Here is a 19590-nt window from a genome sequence, read left to right on the forward strand (position 1 = left end):
AATAGAAGCTGAGGGAATGAAAGATTTCTTCAAAAGTGTTGGTAGAGCTACGGTTAACTTTGGAAAGAAAGTTGCTAACAATCCAGTAAGAGTATTAGAAATAGCAAGTGAAATAGGAAGTGCAGCTGCAAGTAGAAACCCTAGAGCTGCTTTATCAGCCACACGTGATTTAATTAAATTTGCAACTACTGGTGAAGGTATAAAGGTAGTACAGAAAGGAAGAGGGTTATACTTAGGTACTAAGAACAGATAATTATTTGATTATAGTCATGATTAAATTTAAGATTATGTTTATATTTATGTTTATGATTATATTATATTTATGATTATGATTATATTTATATTATGTTGATGATTATCGATAAATATTATTACTAATATTATTATTACTAAATACATTATTATAATTAAACACTAACAACTTTAGTTTAAAAAAACACTCAGCTTGATTTTCTTGTTCTTCTTATAATCCTCATATACCTTAACTAATTCATTATACTCATCATTATCTATTTTATTATCATTCATTGATTTAGTATATAGTCTATTAAACTTTTCGCTAAACTGTTTACTTAAAATATGCATTTGTGAATACTTTATAATTTTATTTCTTATTTTAGTATTAATTGTTTTAGATAATGAACCACAAACAGTTGCTGTAGCAAAAGCTCTTGGTATAGAATAAGGTAATCCTATACCTATTAATGCAACTGATGTTGTTGTTGCTATTGATGATAAAACTATTTCTGTTATCTCAGCTACGTTAATATAATTTTTATATCTACTTAATTTCTTATTATAGTTATTAGTTTCAGTTTCATAATAATTTCTAATATCTTTTATAATGTTAATATTGTTGTTAAACTTATTATTGGCTTGAATCTTCTCGTTTATGTATTGTTCATTAACGGTTGACAAGTTGGGATATAGTAATCACTCACTCGGTTCTGTTGGGTTAGTCATAGTTTCGGTTATTTTAATTAGCAAAAATTCTTTCTATTTCTTTCGTTATATCTTCTTATTTAAAACCATAATGCATCTCAAGTCTCGCTTGCTCTTCATTATCAACTAACGTACTTCGTAAAATTATAGCAATTATATATTGTACTATTGTCCTTTTATTCTTTATAAGTGCTTCATCAACGGCAGAATTAGCCGTTTTATTAATTTCTTTAAATTCTTTTAGATCCGTAGTAAACATATCATCTAGTTGTATGTTAGTGATATTCTGATTAAACTTATTATTATCAAATTCTTGTTTTAATTGATTATATTTAGAGATAGTATCAGCAGCAACTTTATTACAAAACTTAACAGTATTTGTGACTTCAATTGCTGATTTAATAAATGCTTTAATTAGTTCTCCATTAACTTGTGTTTCATTTAGTTGTAAAGTTTTAGTTGTAACTTTATCAAAGTCACCCTTTCTTAGTTCAGCTATGTTTCTACTTAAAATGTCTATTTTATTAGAAGAAGATAATAAGTTATTGTCACAATATTCTTTATTAACAACATCATTTTCATCTATCGGAGGATGTACATTTGTAATTTTATAGGTATCCTTCATATCAATATTATCATTATCTTCTAGGAATAACCCACGAGCCTTACTTAGTGTTAAGTTATTTGTTGATGTTGATGTTGATCCGAGAATCGGGTTCCCCGATGGACCTCTGGTCATGCTTCGCCATTGATGTTTAGCTTGATTGAATCTATTTCTTGTCATCTTTGTATTTGTTTACAGAAAATACAGAATTATACCTAATGATTCTAAAACTTTATTATTAGATTCAAAGTCAAACTCGGATTTTAATAGTTCCTGTTCATAATATTTACCTTCTATTATCTCTCCATTAATATCTTCTATTTTATATGTTAGTGGTCGTGTTTTTAGAACTTCATTAACTTTAAACAACTCTCTATTCCAATTAGAAGTGTATCCCTTAGAGAAGATATTACGTTTATCTGCATTTCTAACATAATCACCAACTTTAAGTTTAGGTTTAATATTCCTATAGATGATTGAGTATTTAAATTTATTAGGACTATTAGAAGCGTCAACTCGTGTCATATTAATTGTTGAATGAATATTATTGTTATATGTTATGACTGCATCATTTAAAATATTTACCCAATTACCATAACCATTGATGAACATTGGTTTATTAATTATGTGTAATAATGTTCTATTAAATCTCTCTATAAACACAGCCTTTAAATCACTAAGTAGAATATAGCTCTATTCCATATTCTTTAAGTAAAGATTTAAAAGTTTTATTGTAAAACTAACTACCTCTATCTACCCATAACTTTTCTGGTTGTCTATGGTCAGAGCCACCTTGTGGACCTTCTGATAGGATTGTTTTAAAACCATTAGTTATATATAAACCAGATTTATTCTCCAGTGGAATAGCCCATGCATATTTTGTGAATATATCTATAACAGTTGATATAAACTTATAATTATTATTGTATTTACTTAGAGATGACTTATCAATTAAATCAGCTGACCATGTTTCATCTTTATATAATGGTATTATTCTTTCTCTTCTAAACTTTGTTATTTGAAGACTGAATACTTCTTTAGCTAATAGTTGTTGTTCTTTTTCCATCATTATTTATTTACCAAAGTTAAAAACAATGGGGAAATAGTAAAGAACGGGAGTAAATTTAATTGTGCGATATGTAAGACAAGTCTGAGTCAATATAGGGTGGATCAACATTTAAAAACAAAGATGTATATGGATAATGTTAATCTACGAAGTGGTGTCACCGATGGTAAAGATCTGCGAAGCAGTTTAACTGATAAGGATATAGATAAGGATATAACTAAGGATAATATGGCCGATGGATATTGCAATATATGTAATAATAGATATAACAATAAAACTGAACACAATGAATCAGATGAACATAAGGAAAATGTTAATCAGAAAAAACTTGTTGATTGGAAGTGGCGAGATATAGTTAATGAGTTAGGATTAGATCATAACATGAAGCATAATCAAATAATAATCACTAGTAGTAATTATGAAGACCCTAAATTCTTAAATATACTGGAGTCATTGCATAACATACATCCCCATATTAAGTTTAACACCTTTGATGTAGTTAAGTATAAAAAAACCTACAGATGATAAGTTAGAAGAAAACGAATTCACCTTTAGTTTAATGACTAGGCAATATAATGGTGCACATGACTTGGATTTATTGAATGGGGAACTTGAGTCGAGAATGCAGGAGCAAGAGATGAATCAATCTGGATGGAGCAAGCAACGATTTGTTAAAAGGACAATGTATATTCACAGGTTTTATCCAAGTGGTGGATGTGATACTGAGTTACTATTCACGTCTAGATATATACTTAATATACATAATACTGATAATAAGTGTTTGCTATGGTGTCTAATTGCTTATCTACATCCTGCATCACGTGATCCAAATAGAGTTAGTAAACATAATAAACCTGAATATATTAATGAGATAAAATTACCAAATGGAGTTATACCTCCATATGATTATTATCACTTAAAGAAAATACAAGAAACAAATAAAGATAAAATATTATTTAATGTGTTTAATCTAAATAAAACTATTAATCCTGTATTAATTAATCATAATGATCCTAAAGGATGTAATATATTACACTGGGATAATCATTACTTCCTATGTAAAGATGTATCATTCTTATTAAGAAAATCATCTAAACATATATGTTATCCATGTCTAAAATGTTGTGTATCATTTAGAACAGAAGATGCATTAAACAAACATTTAGAATTATGTAATACACAGAAACATGTAGGAAGAAGAACATTCCATAAAGATGATTACCTAAAGTTTGATAAGTTCCATTATAAGAATAGAGTACCATTTGCTTTATATTATGATTTTGAATGTATACTAAAAGATGGTAAACACTTACCTATTGCTTGTGGTTTATATATAAAAAGTGACTATCCTCATATATTAGAAGATAAGTATGAATGTAACTGTGGCGATAAAGTAGTTGATTGGTTTGTCGATAGAGTAGATCATTATAATAATTTATTTAAAGATATATTTAGTATAAATATTCCATTGAAAGAAGATAGTATTACTCCATCCGCGACGCGGTTTCACCGATTATATAGTAGATGTTACTATTGTAATGAGAAATTGGGTGAAGACATCGTTAGAGATCATGATCATCTAAATGGTAAAATTAGAGGATATGCTTACAATAAGTGTAACCTTCAAGCTAAGAATAATTTTGTACTATTATATGCATTTAATTCTTCTAATTATGATAATCACTTATTTATAACTAAACTAGCAAAGAAGATTAGACTTAAAGTATTAACTAAAACTGATGAGAATTATATTAGTAATGATATGGGTTATGCTAAAGCATTAGATATGTTTAGGTTCTTCCATCCACTTAGCATAGATGCTATAAGCAAAACATTGAGTAATGAAGAATGTATAACATTAAATAAATGTGGCTTAGAGAGACGTAAAGGTATATTCCCATATGAATTGTTAGATAGTATAGATAAACTACATGAAACAACATTACCACCTAAGGAAGCATTCTATTCTAAGTTGAAACAAAGTGGTATTACAGATAAAGAATATAAGCAAGCAATAGATTGTTGGAATAATACTGGATGTGAGACAATAAAGGATTATATGATGTTATATCTTAAAACAGATATATAATTATCGGTTGATGTATTTGAGAAATTTAGAGCTATGTGTTTAGAATATTATGAAATAGATCCATGTTACACATATTCTACTCCTGGGTTAACCTGGTTGTGTGGGTTAAAATATACTAATGTTAGACTTAAGTATTATAAAGAAAATACAGTTAATATTTATGATACAATACAACATGGTATTAGAGGTGGGTTAGCTTCAGTATTAGGTGATGGTCATGTAAAATGTATGAATAAAGGTATAGATCCTGAGTATACTGGGAAAGAGAACTATCTAAAATATTTAGACTTCAACTCATTATATGCTTCTGCTATGGTTCAAGCTTTACCTACTGGTGAGATTAAAGTATGTGATCTGGTATATACTAGCTCTAGCTCTACTAAGGGTTATATCTACACTATTGATATAAAGTATAATGATGACTTGAAACAGAAAACAAACAAGTATCCATTCTTTCCTGAAAAGACTAGGGCAAACATTGGACAGTTTACAGATTATCAAAATGTAAATAAAAGAGAGGATAAAAACCTAATGAGAAGTTAATGTTAAAGTTAACGGATAAGGTAGATTATGTAATTGATGGTGAGATGTTAGATTGGTATTTAGCTAGTGGCTTGAAGTTGGAAGATATTACAATTAAGCAAAAGTTAGAGTATAGTAAGAGTGAGTGGTTAAAGCCTTATATTGAGTTTAATATTAAGAAAAGAATGGAGGCTAAAGCTAAGGGTGATAAATTTGGGGATATATTCTTTAAGTTAATGAATAACGCCTTCTATGGAAAAACAATAGAGAATGTATATAATAGACAAGATGTAGAGTTAGTTAATGATATAGAAAGATTAATTAGTAGAAAATATTAGTTTTAAATATTCTGTAGAGTTTGATGATGATCCAGTAGCCGTACATAAAACAAGAGGTAATGTTAAATTAGATAAGTTTTATTATATTGAATTTGTTATATTAGAAAAATCTAAACTGTTCATGTATAAAGCTATATAAGATTACTTTGAGAAAGAGTTAGATTGTAGTTATCATTACACAGATACAGATAGTATATTTAATAGAAACTGAAATGAATAAGATAAAAGATTTTTTACATTGTAATGAGCAAGATAAGATGAAGAATGAATTACCTAATGATACTATTAAAGAAGCATGTTTCCTTAAAGCTAAAGCATATTGTTACAATACTGTTAAAAGAGAAGAAGAGAAAAAGTTAAAAGGTATAACTAAAGCCACTATTAAAAAACAGATTACAATTGAAGATTATACTAATGCTATATATGAAGGTAAATCTAAATATGTAACTAATTATACTATTGATAGTAATAAACATCATTTAGAAACTAAAGAACAATATAAAATAGCTATTGATCCATTTGATGATAAAGGTATTCGAGATAGTAATGGTGAATTTAGGTTTTACAATTAATTTTTACAAAATAATAGCAAAAGTTAAAATTTATAAAAGAGTTAAGCTGGTTTTTTATTCAAGTTATCCACGAAGTGGTTACAACAATCCACAAAGTGGCTTTACAGATTTTCGCAAGTTGGTTTTACGTGCCTGTTACACGGTCTCTCTAGTTATACTAGTACTGGGATACGTTCACTGGAGTCAGTGATGATAGAACCCGAACTATCCGTCTGATAATGGTTAGTTACCAGCTTAACTCTGTACTAGTGTATTGCACTAAGTGAGACAAGAAATGATAGATTTAAAATATAAAAGAAGTGAATATAGAGTAGTGGATATATAAAGGGAGTTAGAGTAATGTGTATACGGGTACCGTCTCGCTGGCTCTATGCTGCGCAGGTACCCATATACACATTAATATAGCTGTCATTGATCTTCTTGACGTCCATTGGGATCGAAACACGAAAACAAAGCAAAAAACATACAATTGACAACTATATCTCTTGATGCGCAGTTTTTAGTACACAACACATTTATAAGGAATTTGCCTTCCAAAATGAATGCTACTGAGTTTAGAGGAGTTAGCATTCTCTGTAAAAAAATCAATAACCTCACATTTGGCCTTCTTTCGAAGGCAGCTATTAAAAACATAAACCAACTAATGTCGGAAGAATTGCTCTCGAACGACAGGCGAGTGGAAAAAGATTTGACCCCACCGGGATCCGAACCACTGGCCTCCCTCTCCAAAACCAGATGCACTGCTCACTCGTCTATCAAGCCCTTATATTCGCTTTGCTGTAATCGATTTTATATTAGACAAAAAGCTTTAGTGGAACAATAAAGATCACTCAAAAATGAAGAACGAAAGCTAGAAAAAATTACTTGAGAAGTCAAAGAATGTTCTAGAAGAAAAACGTCAAATCAAGCAAAAAAATTTGCATAAAAAGACCAACACGTTTACAATAATGGCTATGAACTTCGTTAAAGAGCAATTAAACATAAACGGCAGACTGTGGGAATAACTGAGAAATAGACTTGCGTGCCGAAAACAGATAAAAACAGATACAGAAATTAGTGGGAACTAAGTTATCGCCGCCACCTTGAAAACTTTAATTAAAAGGTTATTGTGTGCTATTGACAAGATTTTGGTGCAAACAATCTGATAACGGAGAGATTCGAACCCCAATCCTCGTCCTAAAAATCAGAAGCAGTTAGCACTCGGCTATCAGTCAGTTGCTCTTACAGTCGATTTCATTTTAGCAAAAAACCTTATTTCTGAATGCGAGCACATTAGGTCACGCAAAAAGCAAATTAAGGGTGAAGAAATCACTGAAAAATTCAGGCAAAAGAATGTTCTAGAAGAAATGTAAAAGGAAAAAACGCGTTAGACGATATTGCAAAAACTGCTACAAAAACAACTATAAAACAGCGAGTCAATACAATTTGAAACCTTGTGATTTCAAAATTTTACGATGAGACCAGAATTAGCTTTCTATTAATGCGTGTCAATTAAAAACATGTGATTGATCCAAGTCCTAGCGTAAAACAATTTGAAACAACAATTTCATCAATTTGAACCAAAATGACCGGAGAGAAGCTAATTAATAAGAAAATACAAGTCAAATTACTATAATTTGAAGTTCTACGCTTGAAGGGATTTTTAAGTGATAACACTCAAAACTCTGTATGGTGATTATATCGATTGTCGATCGGCCACCATTGACTGAACAAACATAACCGACCAAACGTCGGACGAATTGCTCTCAAACAACCGGCGAGCGGTTGGCTTCGTCAGTAGCTAGGCACAGTTTAGTGAGGCTAGCTTTAGCATAATTGAAGGGGCGTAAGTGAGCGCAGCGGGGGCACCGGGCTGATGGGGTGGCAACAATGGGGGGACATCAGTGGGGGGAGTCAATATCTGAGAATCGCCCTTTGCACCATAAGTATAAGTCTCCAAAACATATTCTGTGAATCGCATACTTGAAGATTAGTGAGCTGAAAGGCTCTAAGGGCACTTAATGAACGCTGGGCGCTACCTGTTTATCCTGTTTTTGAAGACGAAAAGTCAAATGCGTCAGACGAAAAATTGGCCCAGCGAAAAATCGCATAAAAAAGACCGACAGGACTAAAATAATTGCTAAAAACTTCGTTTGTGAGCAATTAAATACTAATTTTTGTGAAGCACATGGTCTCAAAGTCATAGGAAGCGACAGCTATCTTTTGGATACAATAAATAAGCTCAATGATGCCCGTTACAAAGCCTATAACACCTTCCATAACCGAGGTTGGCTTTTCAGCATATAGCTCCCCCCACCCTCAATAATAAAATGGAGTCGGAACAAGAAAAGTGCCTAAAATACAGCCGTATAATTATCAAGCGGTGTTTATTAATAACCGAGGATTTATTCCAGTGTGAGTTTTGAAAGATTTATTTTTGCGTTAAAAAACCTTCATTCTGTAGGTCATTATGGTCTGATTCCTCACAATAAAATTACAGTTAACAGGGTACTGTATTGTTAAAACTGGAGAAACCTAGTTAGCTTTCTTGCGCATTTTGAATACACATGGCCAAATCTCAGCTTTTGATATAAATTGATAAACATAACCGACTAAACATCGGAAATTGCTCTCGAACGACTGACTAGTGGGAGCTCTAATCAATTGCAGCCTGCCTGCTTCGGTCGGGGGGGGGGGGGGGGGGGTGGGGTGGGGTGGGGTGGGGTGGGGTGGGGTGGAGGGGGGAGGGAGGGAGGGAGGGGGGCTTAAATGGGGCTAAGAAGTGCAATAGTGGGCTTCAAATAACCACATTAGAGGTTAACATATACCACTATTAAGATTTAAGTGAAAAATGGCACCAGTTTCGGCGCATTTTTCAATTGACTTTTAGTATTAAATTGCCGCCAATTGAGTTCAGCTGCTTGAAATTGTGATTGAGAGAGAATTTTAGCTTACGCGAAACGCAAAAAGTCAAGGGCGTAAAAGTCACTCGAAAAGTGAAAACCGTCAAGCGAAAGTTTTGCATAAGAAAAGACACACACGTTTACAATAATTGCTATGAATTTCGTTCAAAAGCAATTAAAAATTTGAAGGCCACCAAATGTTAATGCGATTCGAAATACTGCAAAATAACGAGTCAATTGACCTAATGCAATTTTAGATCAATTTGAAAAGCGGATAGTATACACTCACTGGATAAGTTGACAAATCGGTGCCTCTCGAAGATGCTGCCGATTCTCCTGTGTGAACTAGTAGAAGAAGAAGAGGGATTCCTGAAGATGGGTTTGAAGGAGGGTGCAGGACTTGGAGTTTTGTTGGGTAGTAATTGATACTCGTCATTATCCCCCGTAAATTTGTGCTCGTGTTCATTCGATTTTTTCACTACAATGGAGGGATCATTGAAGTGAAGCGTGGAATTGTGACACATGTTGAATCTGACTGATTTCACTGAAAGGGAGAAGGCGTCCTTTCTAGAACTGTCTCCTGAAAAAGTTGCAGTTAAAACTAAAGTAAGTGCTTTCAATAATTTTCTAGCACTCTTCCAAATAAGCGACATGAACAGAAAAGCACGCTCTTTTTTCTCAGCGCTACAGCAAATTTTGCTTTCATGCATTTCATTCCCTGTTTCAAATACAATCCATCAATACTCCTCGTCGAGTCGTTGAAACCACGAACACCGCACAATGAGAGTTTGAATCAGAAATCTTAATCCATAAACTGTCTGTAGAAGTCATTATTTTAAAGGATGCAAATCATGCACAAAGATGGTACGTACTTGACATGGAAACTCACATAAAAACATACCCGGCAGATTGCCGGAAAATAGCCGCCGTTGATTCCAATAAGCATGATTGGGATTGAACGAATAGAATATATTGAAAAAAAAAAGATTTTTGTACAAAAATATTTTTTAAGTCCGATTTATTTTGACGGCATTTCGTAGTTGAACATACTTCTGTTTCATAGAGAGAGGCTACAGGGGCTACTATCAACACCAATAAGCATTAGAGGTGGTAACTAATACTTATAGGAACGACGTTCAAATAGCGGGCATCTAAAATTGGGCTTTATGGCTTTATCCCGTTTCTATTTCTGACTTCAATTTTTATACTGACTCTGTTCATTTTGAATTGCTTTGCTGAGCAACTGACGTTCAAAATCAATTTTAGCAGAATGCGAGAAGAGATAAACTAGCCTAGAGAAATCAAAAAGATTTCACGCAAAATGCTGAAAAAGCGGCAAAATGAGGTAAAGCGAAACATTTTTTGTTCGACGAAGTAAAAAAACAAGCAGCAGAAGTCCTGACGCACAATTTAAAGAATTTTCATTGACTAAACAGAAAAACAGACCTAGAACGGACTATGAATGGATTGGGAAAACCATTTATAAAATCCATCCAAAAAGGCTGACGGCGGCTATTAATTACCAAAATCTCCGTAACTGCAATGAAGTATTAAGCATATTTTAGATCAACATATTTTAGTTTCTAGTAAGCCGAGATTCAAAAGTTTCATTTTAAAAGTTGGTTTAAAAGGAAAGCTTTCAATAATAATTTCCGGGGTAATAGATATTACTCAAATCATGTTTGTGATTGAATTTCAATTTTATCTCTCCTCAATTAACGCGACGATACTTCAGAGATCGACATAAATGACACTCCATAAAAGTTTAAACCAAATGCCCCTATGGTAACTTAATAAAGTCCCTAAATTTTAGCTATTACAAATATCAAAGAATATTAAAGCCATAGGTTCAGTGCTCACAAATAAAGTAAGAATCGATTAGAATCGATTCAAACACGAACCTCAGAATATTTTTCTTTATCTAACATCACCCTTGATCAAGCAGATCAGCTACAATAAGAAACATAGCCAGCAGATTGCCGGAATATCTGCGAAAGAATAGACCTGCGTGCCATATAATAGAGATAGAAACAGATACAGATCTAAATTGAAAACAAATTCGACGCGGCTCTAAAAACTAGGCTACAAAGCATTCAGCGATAAATTAATTAAGCTTGTTAAAATTCGTTTCACAGAAGCCTCTTATTAGGGTCCTTTACTGCACATAGGAGTTCCTTTGACCTTAAACAAATTCAAATTAAACTTAAGTTCTAAAGTGCAAAAGTCATTTTATTGAGTGAGGTAAGTCACGTATGATCAAAATATAATCACGCAAATAACCTAAAAACTTTCGCTAAAGCGAGTGAGAAATGACGCCACGCGCGCAAATGCGTTAGTGAGATGAAGAAGTCATTCAGAAAATTTGACTTTTTCAGCTTTGCTGTTTAAACAAATGTAAAACGAAAAAGGCCTGCAGACGACGAAATAAAAAAACATAGCCGGAAGAATTCCGGAAGCGACTCGAAGCATCAAAACTTCACTAACAAAACCGTAATTGCAGCGAAAGCCACTACTTTTTGTATTAAACCATTAACTCACTACCTCTCCAGTTCTGCTCTAAAAATTGAAGAAACTTAAACCACTGTCACCAAAAGAAACAAAATGCAGCTAAATTTTATATCATTGAAAACGTTTGGTAACGTTAAAAAAACCGAAAACGTTAAAAACGTTAAAAAAAACCGAAAAGTGGTCAAAAAACTGATAGACTAAAAAAGCTGACAAGGATATCAATTGCCCTCAAATAAATCAAGATTTTAATCTGAAAAAGATCGCGAAAGCAAACGGCAGATAATAATCTCAGAAACTAAGTTAAATATTTTCAGAACAGAAAGCTCAAATTTAAGAATCAGAAAACAACTATAATTACACTTCTAATCGCTGCAATTAAGACAAAAAACAACACATACTTGTTCCTTGTTGTACATATGCTAGACAACATGATTTCATACTAATTCAAAAATTAAATGGATCATAGAAAAGACATAAGCAGCAGAATATTCCAAGGCAAAAATTCTTTTAACTTAATACCAAGGCCGGAAGAAAGTTGTTGTATATAGTCTTAAGTGGAAATTGCGGAAAAGGCTTGCTATCAAACTCTCAGTATTGCCTTATGTTGAATGAAATCAAATGCAAACCAAAGAAATGACGAAAATCTAAGAAAAAGCTGAAATCATTCATTTTTTAACAACTGAAAAAATCAATATACCGAAAATAAATGTAGGTGCCAGGACAAAGATAGAAAGTTACTAACTAGAATGTGAAGAATATGGGCACAATGTAAGGAACACCGTAACAAAAACACATACTTGATTTTTGAAAGTTAAAAATCAATAAAAAATTCAAGAAAACCTAATACATTTCATTGTTCAGCATTCGAGACATATAAAAGATAACTAATCATGCGATACAAACATCTATCCTCCTGAAGAGAACAAAAAATAGGAAAAAGCAGAATTCATAAATACGAAACTTTGAAACATCTTGCAAAAAAAGGTCAAAAAACTTTTAAGACTGCATTTATGAAAAAGTCTTAACTGTTTTCAAAAACCTAACGCCAAAAAATGATTGAATTTTTATTGAAACGAAATTAAAGTCCCTAAAGTTGCACAAAAAGACTATTTCTAGCAATTACAACCAAAATACAAACAAAAAACTGACGAAAATGGGGAAAAAACTACCAAAATCGGATTAGCATATGTAAATTTTATAAAACAAAATTACATCGAGGTAGAAAGAGGCGTTGAGTATATGAAATATCAAAGAGAAGTTGCCATATTAACTGATTTTTGACAAAAAGACGGTCAAAAGTGAAGAAATTAATAGAAAAAAGCCAAGACTTAACTAAAAAATCAAGAAATATATGCCAATTTTCAACTTGAAACGCCTTTTCAGGCTCTGCAAAACACTGTAGAATCAATTTCCAAGGTTGAAATTTCAATATAGTATCGAATAAACTTTATTTCTATAAGAAACCAAATTAAAAGCAAAAAAAATGGACCACTTAGTCCAAAAAACGGCTAAAAACGGTTATCTATATGTGCCATTCAGTCAAAAACTACTTTTCAAAGTCAAAAAATCATTCACTAAACGAAGCGCATGATTAAAAAACTTCTCTCGCTTAGCAAAAATCTGTTCACCGAGACAGCTTTTCTCACTTTCGCTTTTAGGTCAAAATGCCGCGTGAACAAATCTACTTTTTGTAAAACATAGCCGGCACATTGTCGGAATAGCTGCGAAAGAATAGACCTGCGTGACATATAATAGAGATAGAAACAGATACAGATCTAAATTGAAAAAAAAATCGACGCCGCTCAAAAAAACTAGGTAAAAAACATTCAGCGATAACTTAATAAAGCTTGTTAAAATTCATTCCGCATAAGCCTCTTATTAGGGACCTTTACTGCACAAATGAGTTCCTTTGACATTAAACAAATTCAAATTAAACTTAAGTTTTAAAGTGCAAAAGTCATTTTATTGAGTCAGGTAAGTCACGTATGATCAAAATCTAATTACGCAAATAACCTAAAAACTTTTGCTAAAGCGAGTGAGAAATGACGTCACGCGCACAAATGCCGTTGGTGAGAGGAAAAAGTCATTCAGAAAATTTGACTTTTTCAGCTTTGCTGTGTGAACAGATGTAAAACGAAAAAAGTGCGTCAGACGACGAAACAAAAAACATAGCAGGACAAGTCCTGACGTACAATTCAAAGAATTTTCACTGACTAAACAGAAAACTAGACCTAGAACGGACTATGAATGGATTGGAAAAATCATTTAGAAAAAAATCCTATCCAAAAAATCGAAAAAACAGTAAAAATCAAAGTGAAATTGCCGCATGTGAACAAAAAATCACTACCGATAAAGCGAATTTTTTTTCAAACACCATATTCTCACTCTACTTTAAAATTAGAGCGAAAAAATTTCACGCCGCAAAACCACTCGCTTTTTCGCTCCATTTCCTGTTTCGGCGTGACCAAAATCACTACTCCAATTTGACTTCAAAAATCATGAAAATGTGTGAACAGATCTTAAAAAAAAGACAGCGCCCCAATACAATTCAAATTCTTTGAATTGTAAAAAACCAGGAGCACCGCAATATAGCTACGCTCAGCTTACAGCTTCGTAGCTATAAAAAAAGACCAAGAGAAAACCAATACTCCTCTTCGAGTCATAAAAAACCAAGAGCACCGCAATATAGCTACGCTCAGCTTACAGCTTCGCAGCTATAATAATTTGTTTTTGACCCATAGCCAGCTCTGCCATTGAAGATGAAAATTATCGGAACAAACTCACCATATCCGTATCCATACGTTCCACCTCCACCTCCTATCCCTCTGGGCTCATCCGTGTTCAAATTGAACTGATGACACACGTATACACTGAAGTCATCGGCCACCACTGTCACCACCCATCCACTCGCATCGCCCAACTGGGTTCTGTTCGAGAACATTCTAGAAGACACAACTCCCCCAATATTTGATGAAGTCAACTCCTCGTGAGGTGTCGTTTCCTTGGTAGCAGACGCAATCTCTTCTGGTAGACTGCCTTTGTTGCCTGTGTATTTTGCGAAAAAACTTCTCCTGGGAGGAGGCGAAGGCGAGGATTCTATTCTGGCCTTATAGGCCGCAGCTAGTTGTAAATCTTTATCCGTAGATATTGTTGTAGCATAGTCTGATTGTCCGTCACTAGACAAATGTTGTTGGTTTGAAGTGACTAAGTCGTACTCCTCCAATGCTGCTAAGTTTGTTCTGACAGAGGAGAAGACAATGTTGGTCTGAGGAAGCAGCATAATACAGGCAATCTTGTCAAACGGGTAACAATCGATGTTCACCTCAAATGACTCAATCTGAACACAAACCTATACCTCAAGGGGAGTGCAAAGCTTATATTAGAGCAATATGAATAAACGCATGCACGAAAGAATTAAAGACTAGATTTGATCATTCAAGCATTCAAGTTTGTTTTTGACCACTAACATAGAGTGCGACTACGATGTCTACAGGGAAGGTGATGTCACGGGATACGATGACTTTAGGTTTGGAACTGCCGGAAGTGCTTGATAGCTTCTCCGAGTCATTCTTCTCGCCCACTTTTTTCTTCTTTGCCTTCACTCCATTCTTCCCCACTCCACCATTCTCAGCATGTTCCTTTACTTGTGATTGCTGGCTTTCTCTTTCTACTTGCAGCAGAGAAACGTCACCCGACTTTTCAGCTGCAAAAACGCTTAAAAATGCTCCAAATTTCACTTGAAAACGCCTTTTAATTCAGATCAGAATTGAGACTTACTGAACAGTTGTGAACTCTTTTTTAATTATCAGAGTCTTCATATAAAAGCAACCAATTTTAATGAATATGAGCCAAAATCGTAGATCTTAATTGTTTTCCTCATATTTCTATGATAGCTTTATAGATATTTGTACCTGTCAGGTTGTTGAGAACTTGTTGAATGTAGTCCAAGAATGATGGAGATAAGCGCATCAGCTGAAAAACAAATCAGGTGTTACAAACAAAACGCAGCCAACTTCAGTATTTTGTAGGATGTTTAATTTAAAAGTCAAAAATTACAAACTACGGATATTGGATTGCGCACATAAAAATCTTGACGCCGTGTTCAGGAGGCGAGAGATATAGAATTTGGTTGACGGCGTTGATGACACAACATATGAGGCCTATATAAAAAGTTAAATACTGAGCTTTTTTTTTAAAAAAAATTGAAACTGCATATTTTGATATGGTAGCACTCTAGCTATCAATATCCGTGAAAAAATGCGATTACCTTATTTTCCTGGAAAGGGTTTACCGTTACTGCAAGTTACCTTAACGAAAGTAAGAAAGTGAAAAACCATAAAACTCGTATCATGAAACATGATAAAATAGTTATGAAGTAACCCAGCATAAGACTCAATGCCAAAAGTAGCTTAACGAAGCGGTCACGCAATAAAAACAGTAAACAAAAAGCGGAAAGTAAGCCTGAAAAGATCAATGAAATTTAAGACTTCGGATAAAGATTTAAATGAGAGGCAAGAGCAGCAAAATTAGGTGCGCAAAATCAATTTTTGGTAAACGAAGTATAAAAAGATAGCAGGACAAGTTTTGACCTACAGTTCAAAACACTTTCATTGATTTAACAAAAACATAGACCTAAAACGGACTATGAGTGGATTTGGAAAGCCATTTAGAAAAGGTAGTCCGAGTAAAAGAATCGAAAAAAAACAGCAAATATCAATGTCAAAATGCCGCATATGACCAAAACCATTAGCGAGAAAGCAAATTTTTGCTCTAACTTCGCTATCACATTGTACCTTGAATTTAGAGTGAATAATTTCACGCCGCAAAACCACTTGCTTTTTCGCTCCACTTCCTGATTCGGCGTTACCAAAATCATCATTTCAATTTGACTTCAAATATCATGAAAATGTCCGAACAGATTTTAAAGAATATAGACAGAGGAGTCCAAAAACGACTCCAAGTATACCCTCCTTTACGAGCTAGCCAAAAGCTCTCAATGTATAAAAGGCAATGTCACTAATAATTTTGAAACAATAACAGAGGAGAAAAGCCTGAAAAAGTCAAAATTGACTTCTGGAAAATATCTAAAATATCTAATAACCATTCATCACAAGTTGCGCCACGAATAAAACTATTGACACAACAACTTGCAACACAAAAAAGTTGTCCATCAACAGCTGATCACCATCTAATTTCAAAAACGGACAGAAACGGTACATACAGAGAAGAACAGAGGAAAATAAGAAAACAAAGGCCACAAAATTCCCTAAAAAGTTAAAAAAAAAAACTCAAGAATCTATTACTCAGGAATTAGGGCATATAAGTTTGGCACTACTTAGATGCACACTATTGACCTTTAATTAGTAAATGTTCATAAAATTTAAAGTTCCATAAGTGAGTTCAGAAGTCTTTTTTCAGTGAGGTACGTCACGGAATCAACCTAAAAGCAGAAATGACGTCACGAGCATAAATTTTAACCGCAAAGCAGTAGAAGTAACTGAAGTCATTGAAAAAGTCAATTCCAAGAAGTAAGGGTAAGACGAAACAAAAATTTGTTAGACGAAGTAAAAAAAATTAGGAGAGCAATAATAGCCACCTGGAATTGCTGACGCGGCTAAAAATAATAATAGCTGTAGATTAGACAGTGAAAACGAAAAGCCATTACCATAAAGTCAATTCAGAATGAATTAGGCAAAACACTAAGAAAGGAGACCAAAATGGGTCAAAATTTGAATAAAAATTACCGCATTTTTTCAATTAAACTTACCTCAAATACAAAATCTAGCAATATAAAAGATTGCCTTAACCATTGAAAGCACTAACTCACAACCAAAAAACCCCGAGATCCTATAAAAAACGCAAGAAATTTGCTAAAACTTAAAAAGCTAAAATGGCAAAAAAGATCAAAATTGCACCTTAAAGTATAAAATTGTCGGCAGATAACGGTCACAAAGCCTTTCAAACGCAGAGCTTAAAGCTGAATTAACCAGCTTAGTCAATTGTGACAACGACTTTTAGCCGATGAAATTGAATTAAAACTGAAAAAAAACTGCGCCTGGAAAAAGTCGAACGTGATAAAATAAATTGCCTGCTTAGCGAAACTTTTTTCACACCTACTTCTCTCTCTTTCTCTCTCTCTCTCTCTCTCTCTCTCTCTCTCTCTCTCTCACAATAAAGAATGAACATAAATTCTCTCTCTATCTCTCTCAGCTATTGACTTTTATTCGACAGATTGACCTAAACACTTGCTTTCACGTGCGGCTTTTGATTTTATATAAAACACCTCCTCTAATATAGAAGTCACCGATTAAAAAAGAGGCATCAATCGGCATCAGAGTTGAAAAAATGATAGCGCCGCAAAACAATTGAAATTCTTTGAATTGTAAAAAAAACAGCATGACAAGTTTTGAGTTACAGTCCAGATAACTGCGTGAAGAGCGGACCCTCAGTTTCATTGCGAATAAGTGCAGAGTGACAGTCAAAACTTTTGACCTGCGCAACCAAAATTTGAGCAACGCGTGGACTCAATTTGATTAAGCAGGACAGGGGAACGATGAAATTGACAAGGGCAATCAAATGGTGTATGGCTTAATGTAGAACACATCTAAGATTTTGAGCGGAAAATAAATAATTTCACTGAACATTTTATAACAATTTCAGAAGTTAACTAACGCAAATAAAGTTAGCGGTTAAATTCCAAATGATAGAAACTCAGATCATGCAAAAAATTTCTAAATACTTTTCTAGAGAACTAATGGCGCCAAACTAACAAACATAGCTGGCAGATTGCCAGAAAATAGCCGCAATAGATTCGTAGATCGCAGTCTAAAAAAACAGTAAAAAAGACAGACCAAAAACTTTCGTCTTTTTATTGAAGGCTGATCTGTTATATTTTGATTAAAAATCTGTTTAAGTTATTACTGCCTCTATTAGCTGATCTCAAATAACCTTCATTTAGAGTGACACACACCCATTTGACCTTATCTCTTTGAATTAAAGTAATTAAAAGTAAATTTCAAATTGAGGAAGTCATTTTTGAGAGTGAGGTAAGTCAAGTGTGACCAAAAATTTAATCACATGAATGAACAAAAAAACTCGCTCCACTAAGTGCGAAAAATGACGGCACACATGCAATTCAGTTGAAATTGCATGAACGAATGAACAAAAAGTGGCTGTGACGTCATATGGTCGTAGCATAAATCATGACGACGAAATAAAAAAACATAGCAGGACAAGTCCTGAAATACAATTCAAAGAATTGAATGAAAATCTCAGACGTACTCTAACTGACCAGCAGATCAATTAAACAATGCCAGCCAGAACACCAACAAAATCATCAAAAAATTGAGAAACTAAAAGAATCAAAACAACAAAAATATACTCATTGCTAAAACTCTTGAAGCTTTTAAACCTAAGGCAAAAATTTTTTCCCTTTCAAAATACGTATTTCAAAAATATGTTCAAAACCAATTTTTATTTCTGAAATCAGTCCGGTATTATATTTGCAAGACCCGAACAATATTCATTGGCCCTTGAAGATCGATTAACCCGAAAATGAACAAAAAAAATTAAAAAAAGAAATCAGTTGCAAATTATAGGGAAACGTTGCTGAAAATCGTGATATAAATTTCTTCAGAATCATATCTCAATCTCTAGAGGCTATCCAGTAACCCAATTTCAAGCTTTAAAAACGCATTGGCTCATAGATCGATAGGCAATAATTTTAAGAAAAAAATTCAAACTTCAAAAAAAAGAAGTTCGTTTGATTAAAATGTTGAAAGCCATTCAATGGCCCCCCTAGCAACTATTTACCAACATACAATCAAACCCTGGATGAGGTTACCCAGCTAATGAGGCAAGAAAAAATAAATAAAATACAAATATTTTTAAAATTTTTAAAATGCAAATTTTATCAAAAAACTTCAAAAAGTCGAAAGGGGAAATTGTTGAAAACAAATCCATTGAAACTAAAAACAATGCAGTAAATTTTTATCAGAACGTAGAATATGTTTTCTCGCACTTGAGAGTTGACCAATATCAAAAACTGACAAAAACTTTAGGAAGCCT

General features: G+C 33.3%; 1 protein-coding gene across 3 annotated transcripts in view; it reads right to left on the reverse strand.

Annotated features, from left to right (window-relative positions):
* LOC142342770 (bridge-like lipid transfer protein family member 1) overlaps nt 1-19590 on the reverse strand; it is a 166090-nt gene that overhangs the window by 85059 nt on the left and 61441 nt on the right. For 2 of the 3 annotated variants that reach the window (XM_075394328.1, XM_075394346.1), the window contains 4 exons: nt 15435-15495; nt 14991-15226; nt 14308-14872; nt 9305-9595 (listed from right to left, as the gene is read on the reverse strand). In XM_075394328.1, the coding sequence (XP_075250443.1) occupies nt 9305-9595; nt 14308-14872; nt 14991-15226; nt 15435-15495 (1153 nt within the window). The remainder of the gene's footprint in view (nt 1-9304; nt 9596-14307; nt 14873-14990; nt 15227-15434; nt 15496-19590) is intronic. The other variant, XM_075394337.1, reaches the window with a different exon arrangement.

The sequence above is a fragment of the Convolutriloba macropyga genome, chromosome 1 (genome assembly GCF_964194025.1).
Source record: "Convolutriloba macropyga chromosome 1, txConMacr16.3, whole genome shotgun sequence".
Lineage (NCBI taxonomy): Eukaryota > Metazoa > Xenacoelomorpha > Acoela > Convolutidae > Convolutriloba > Convolutriloba macropyga.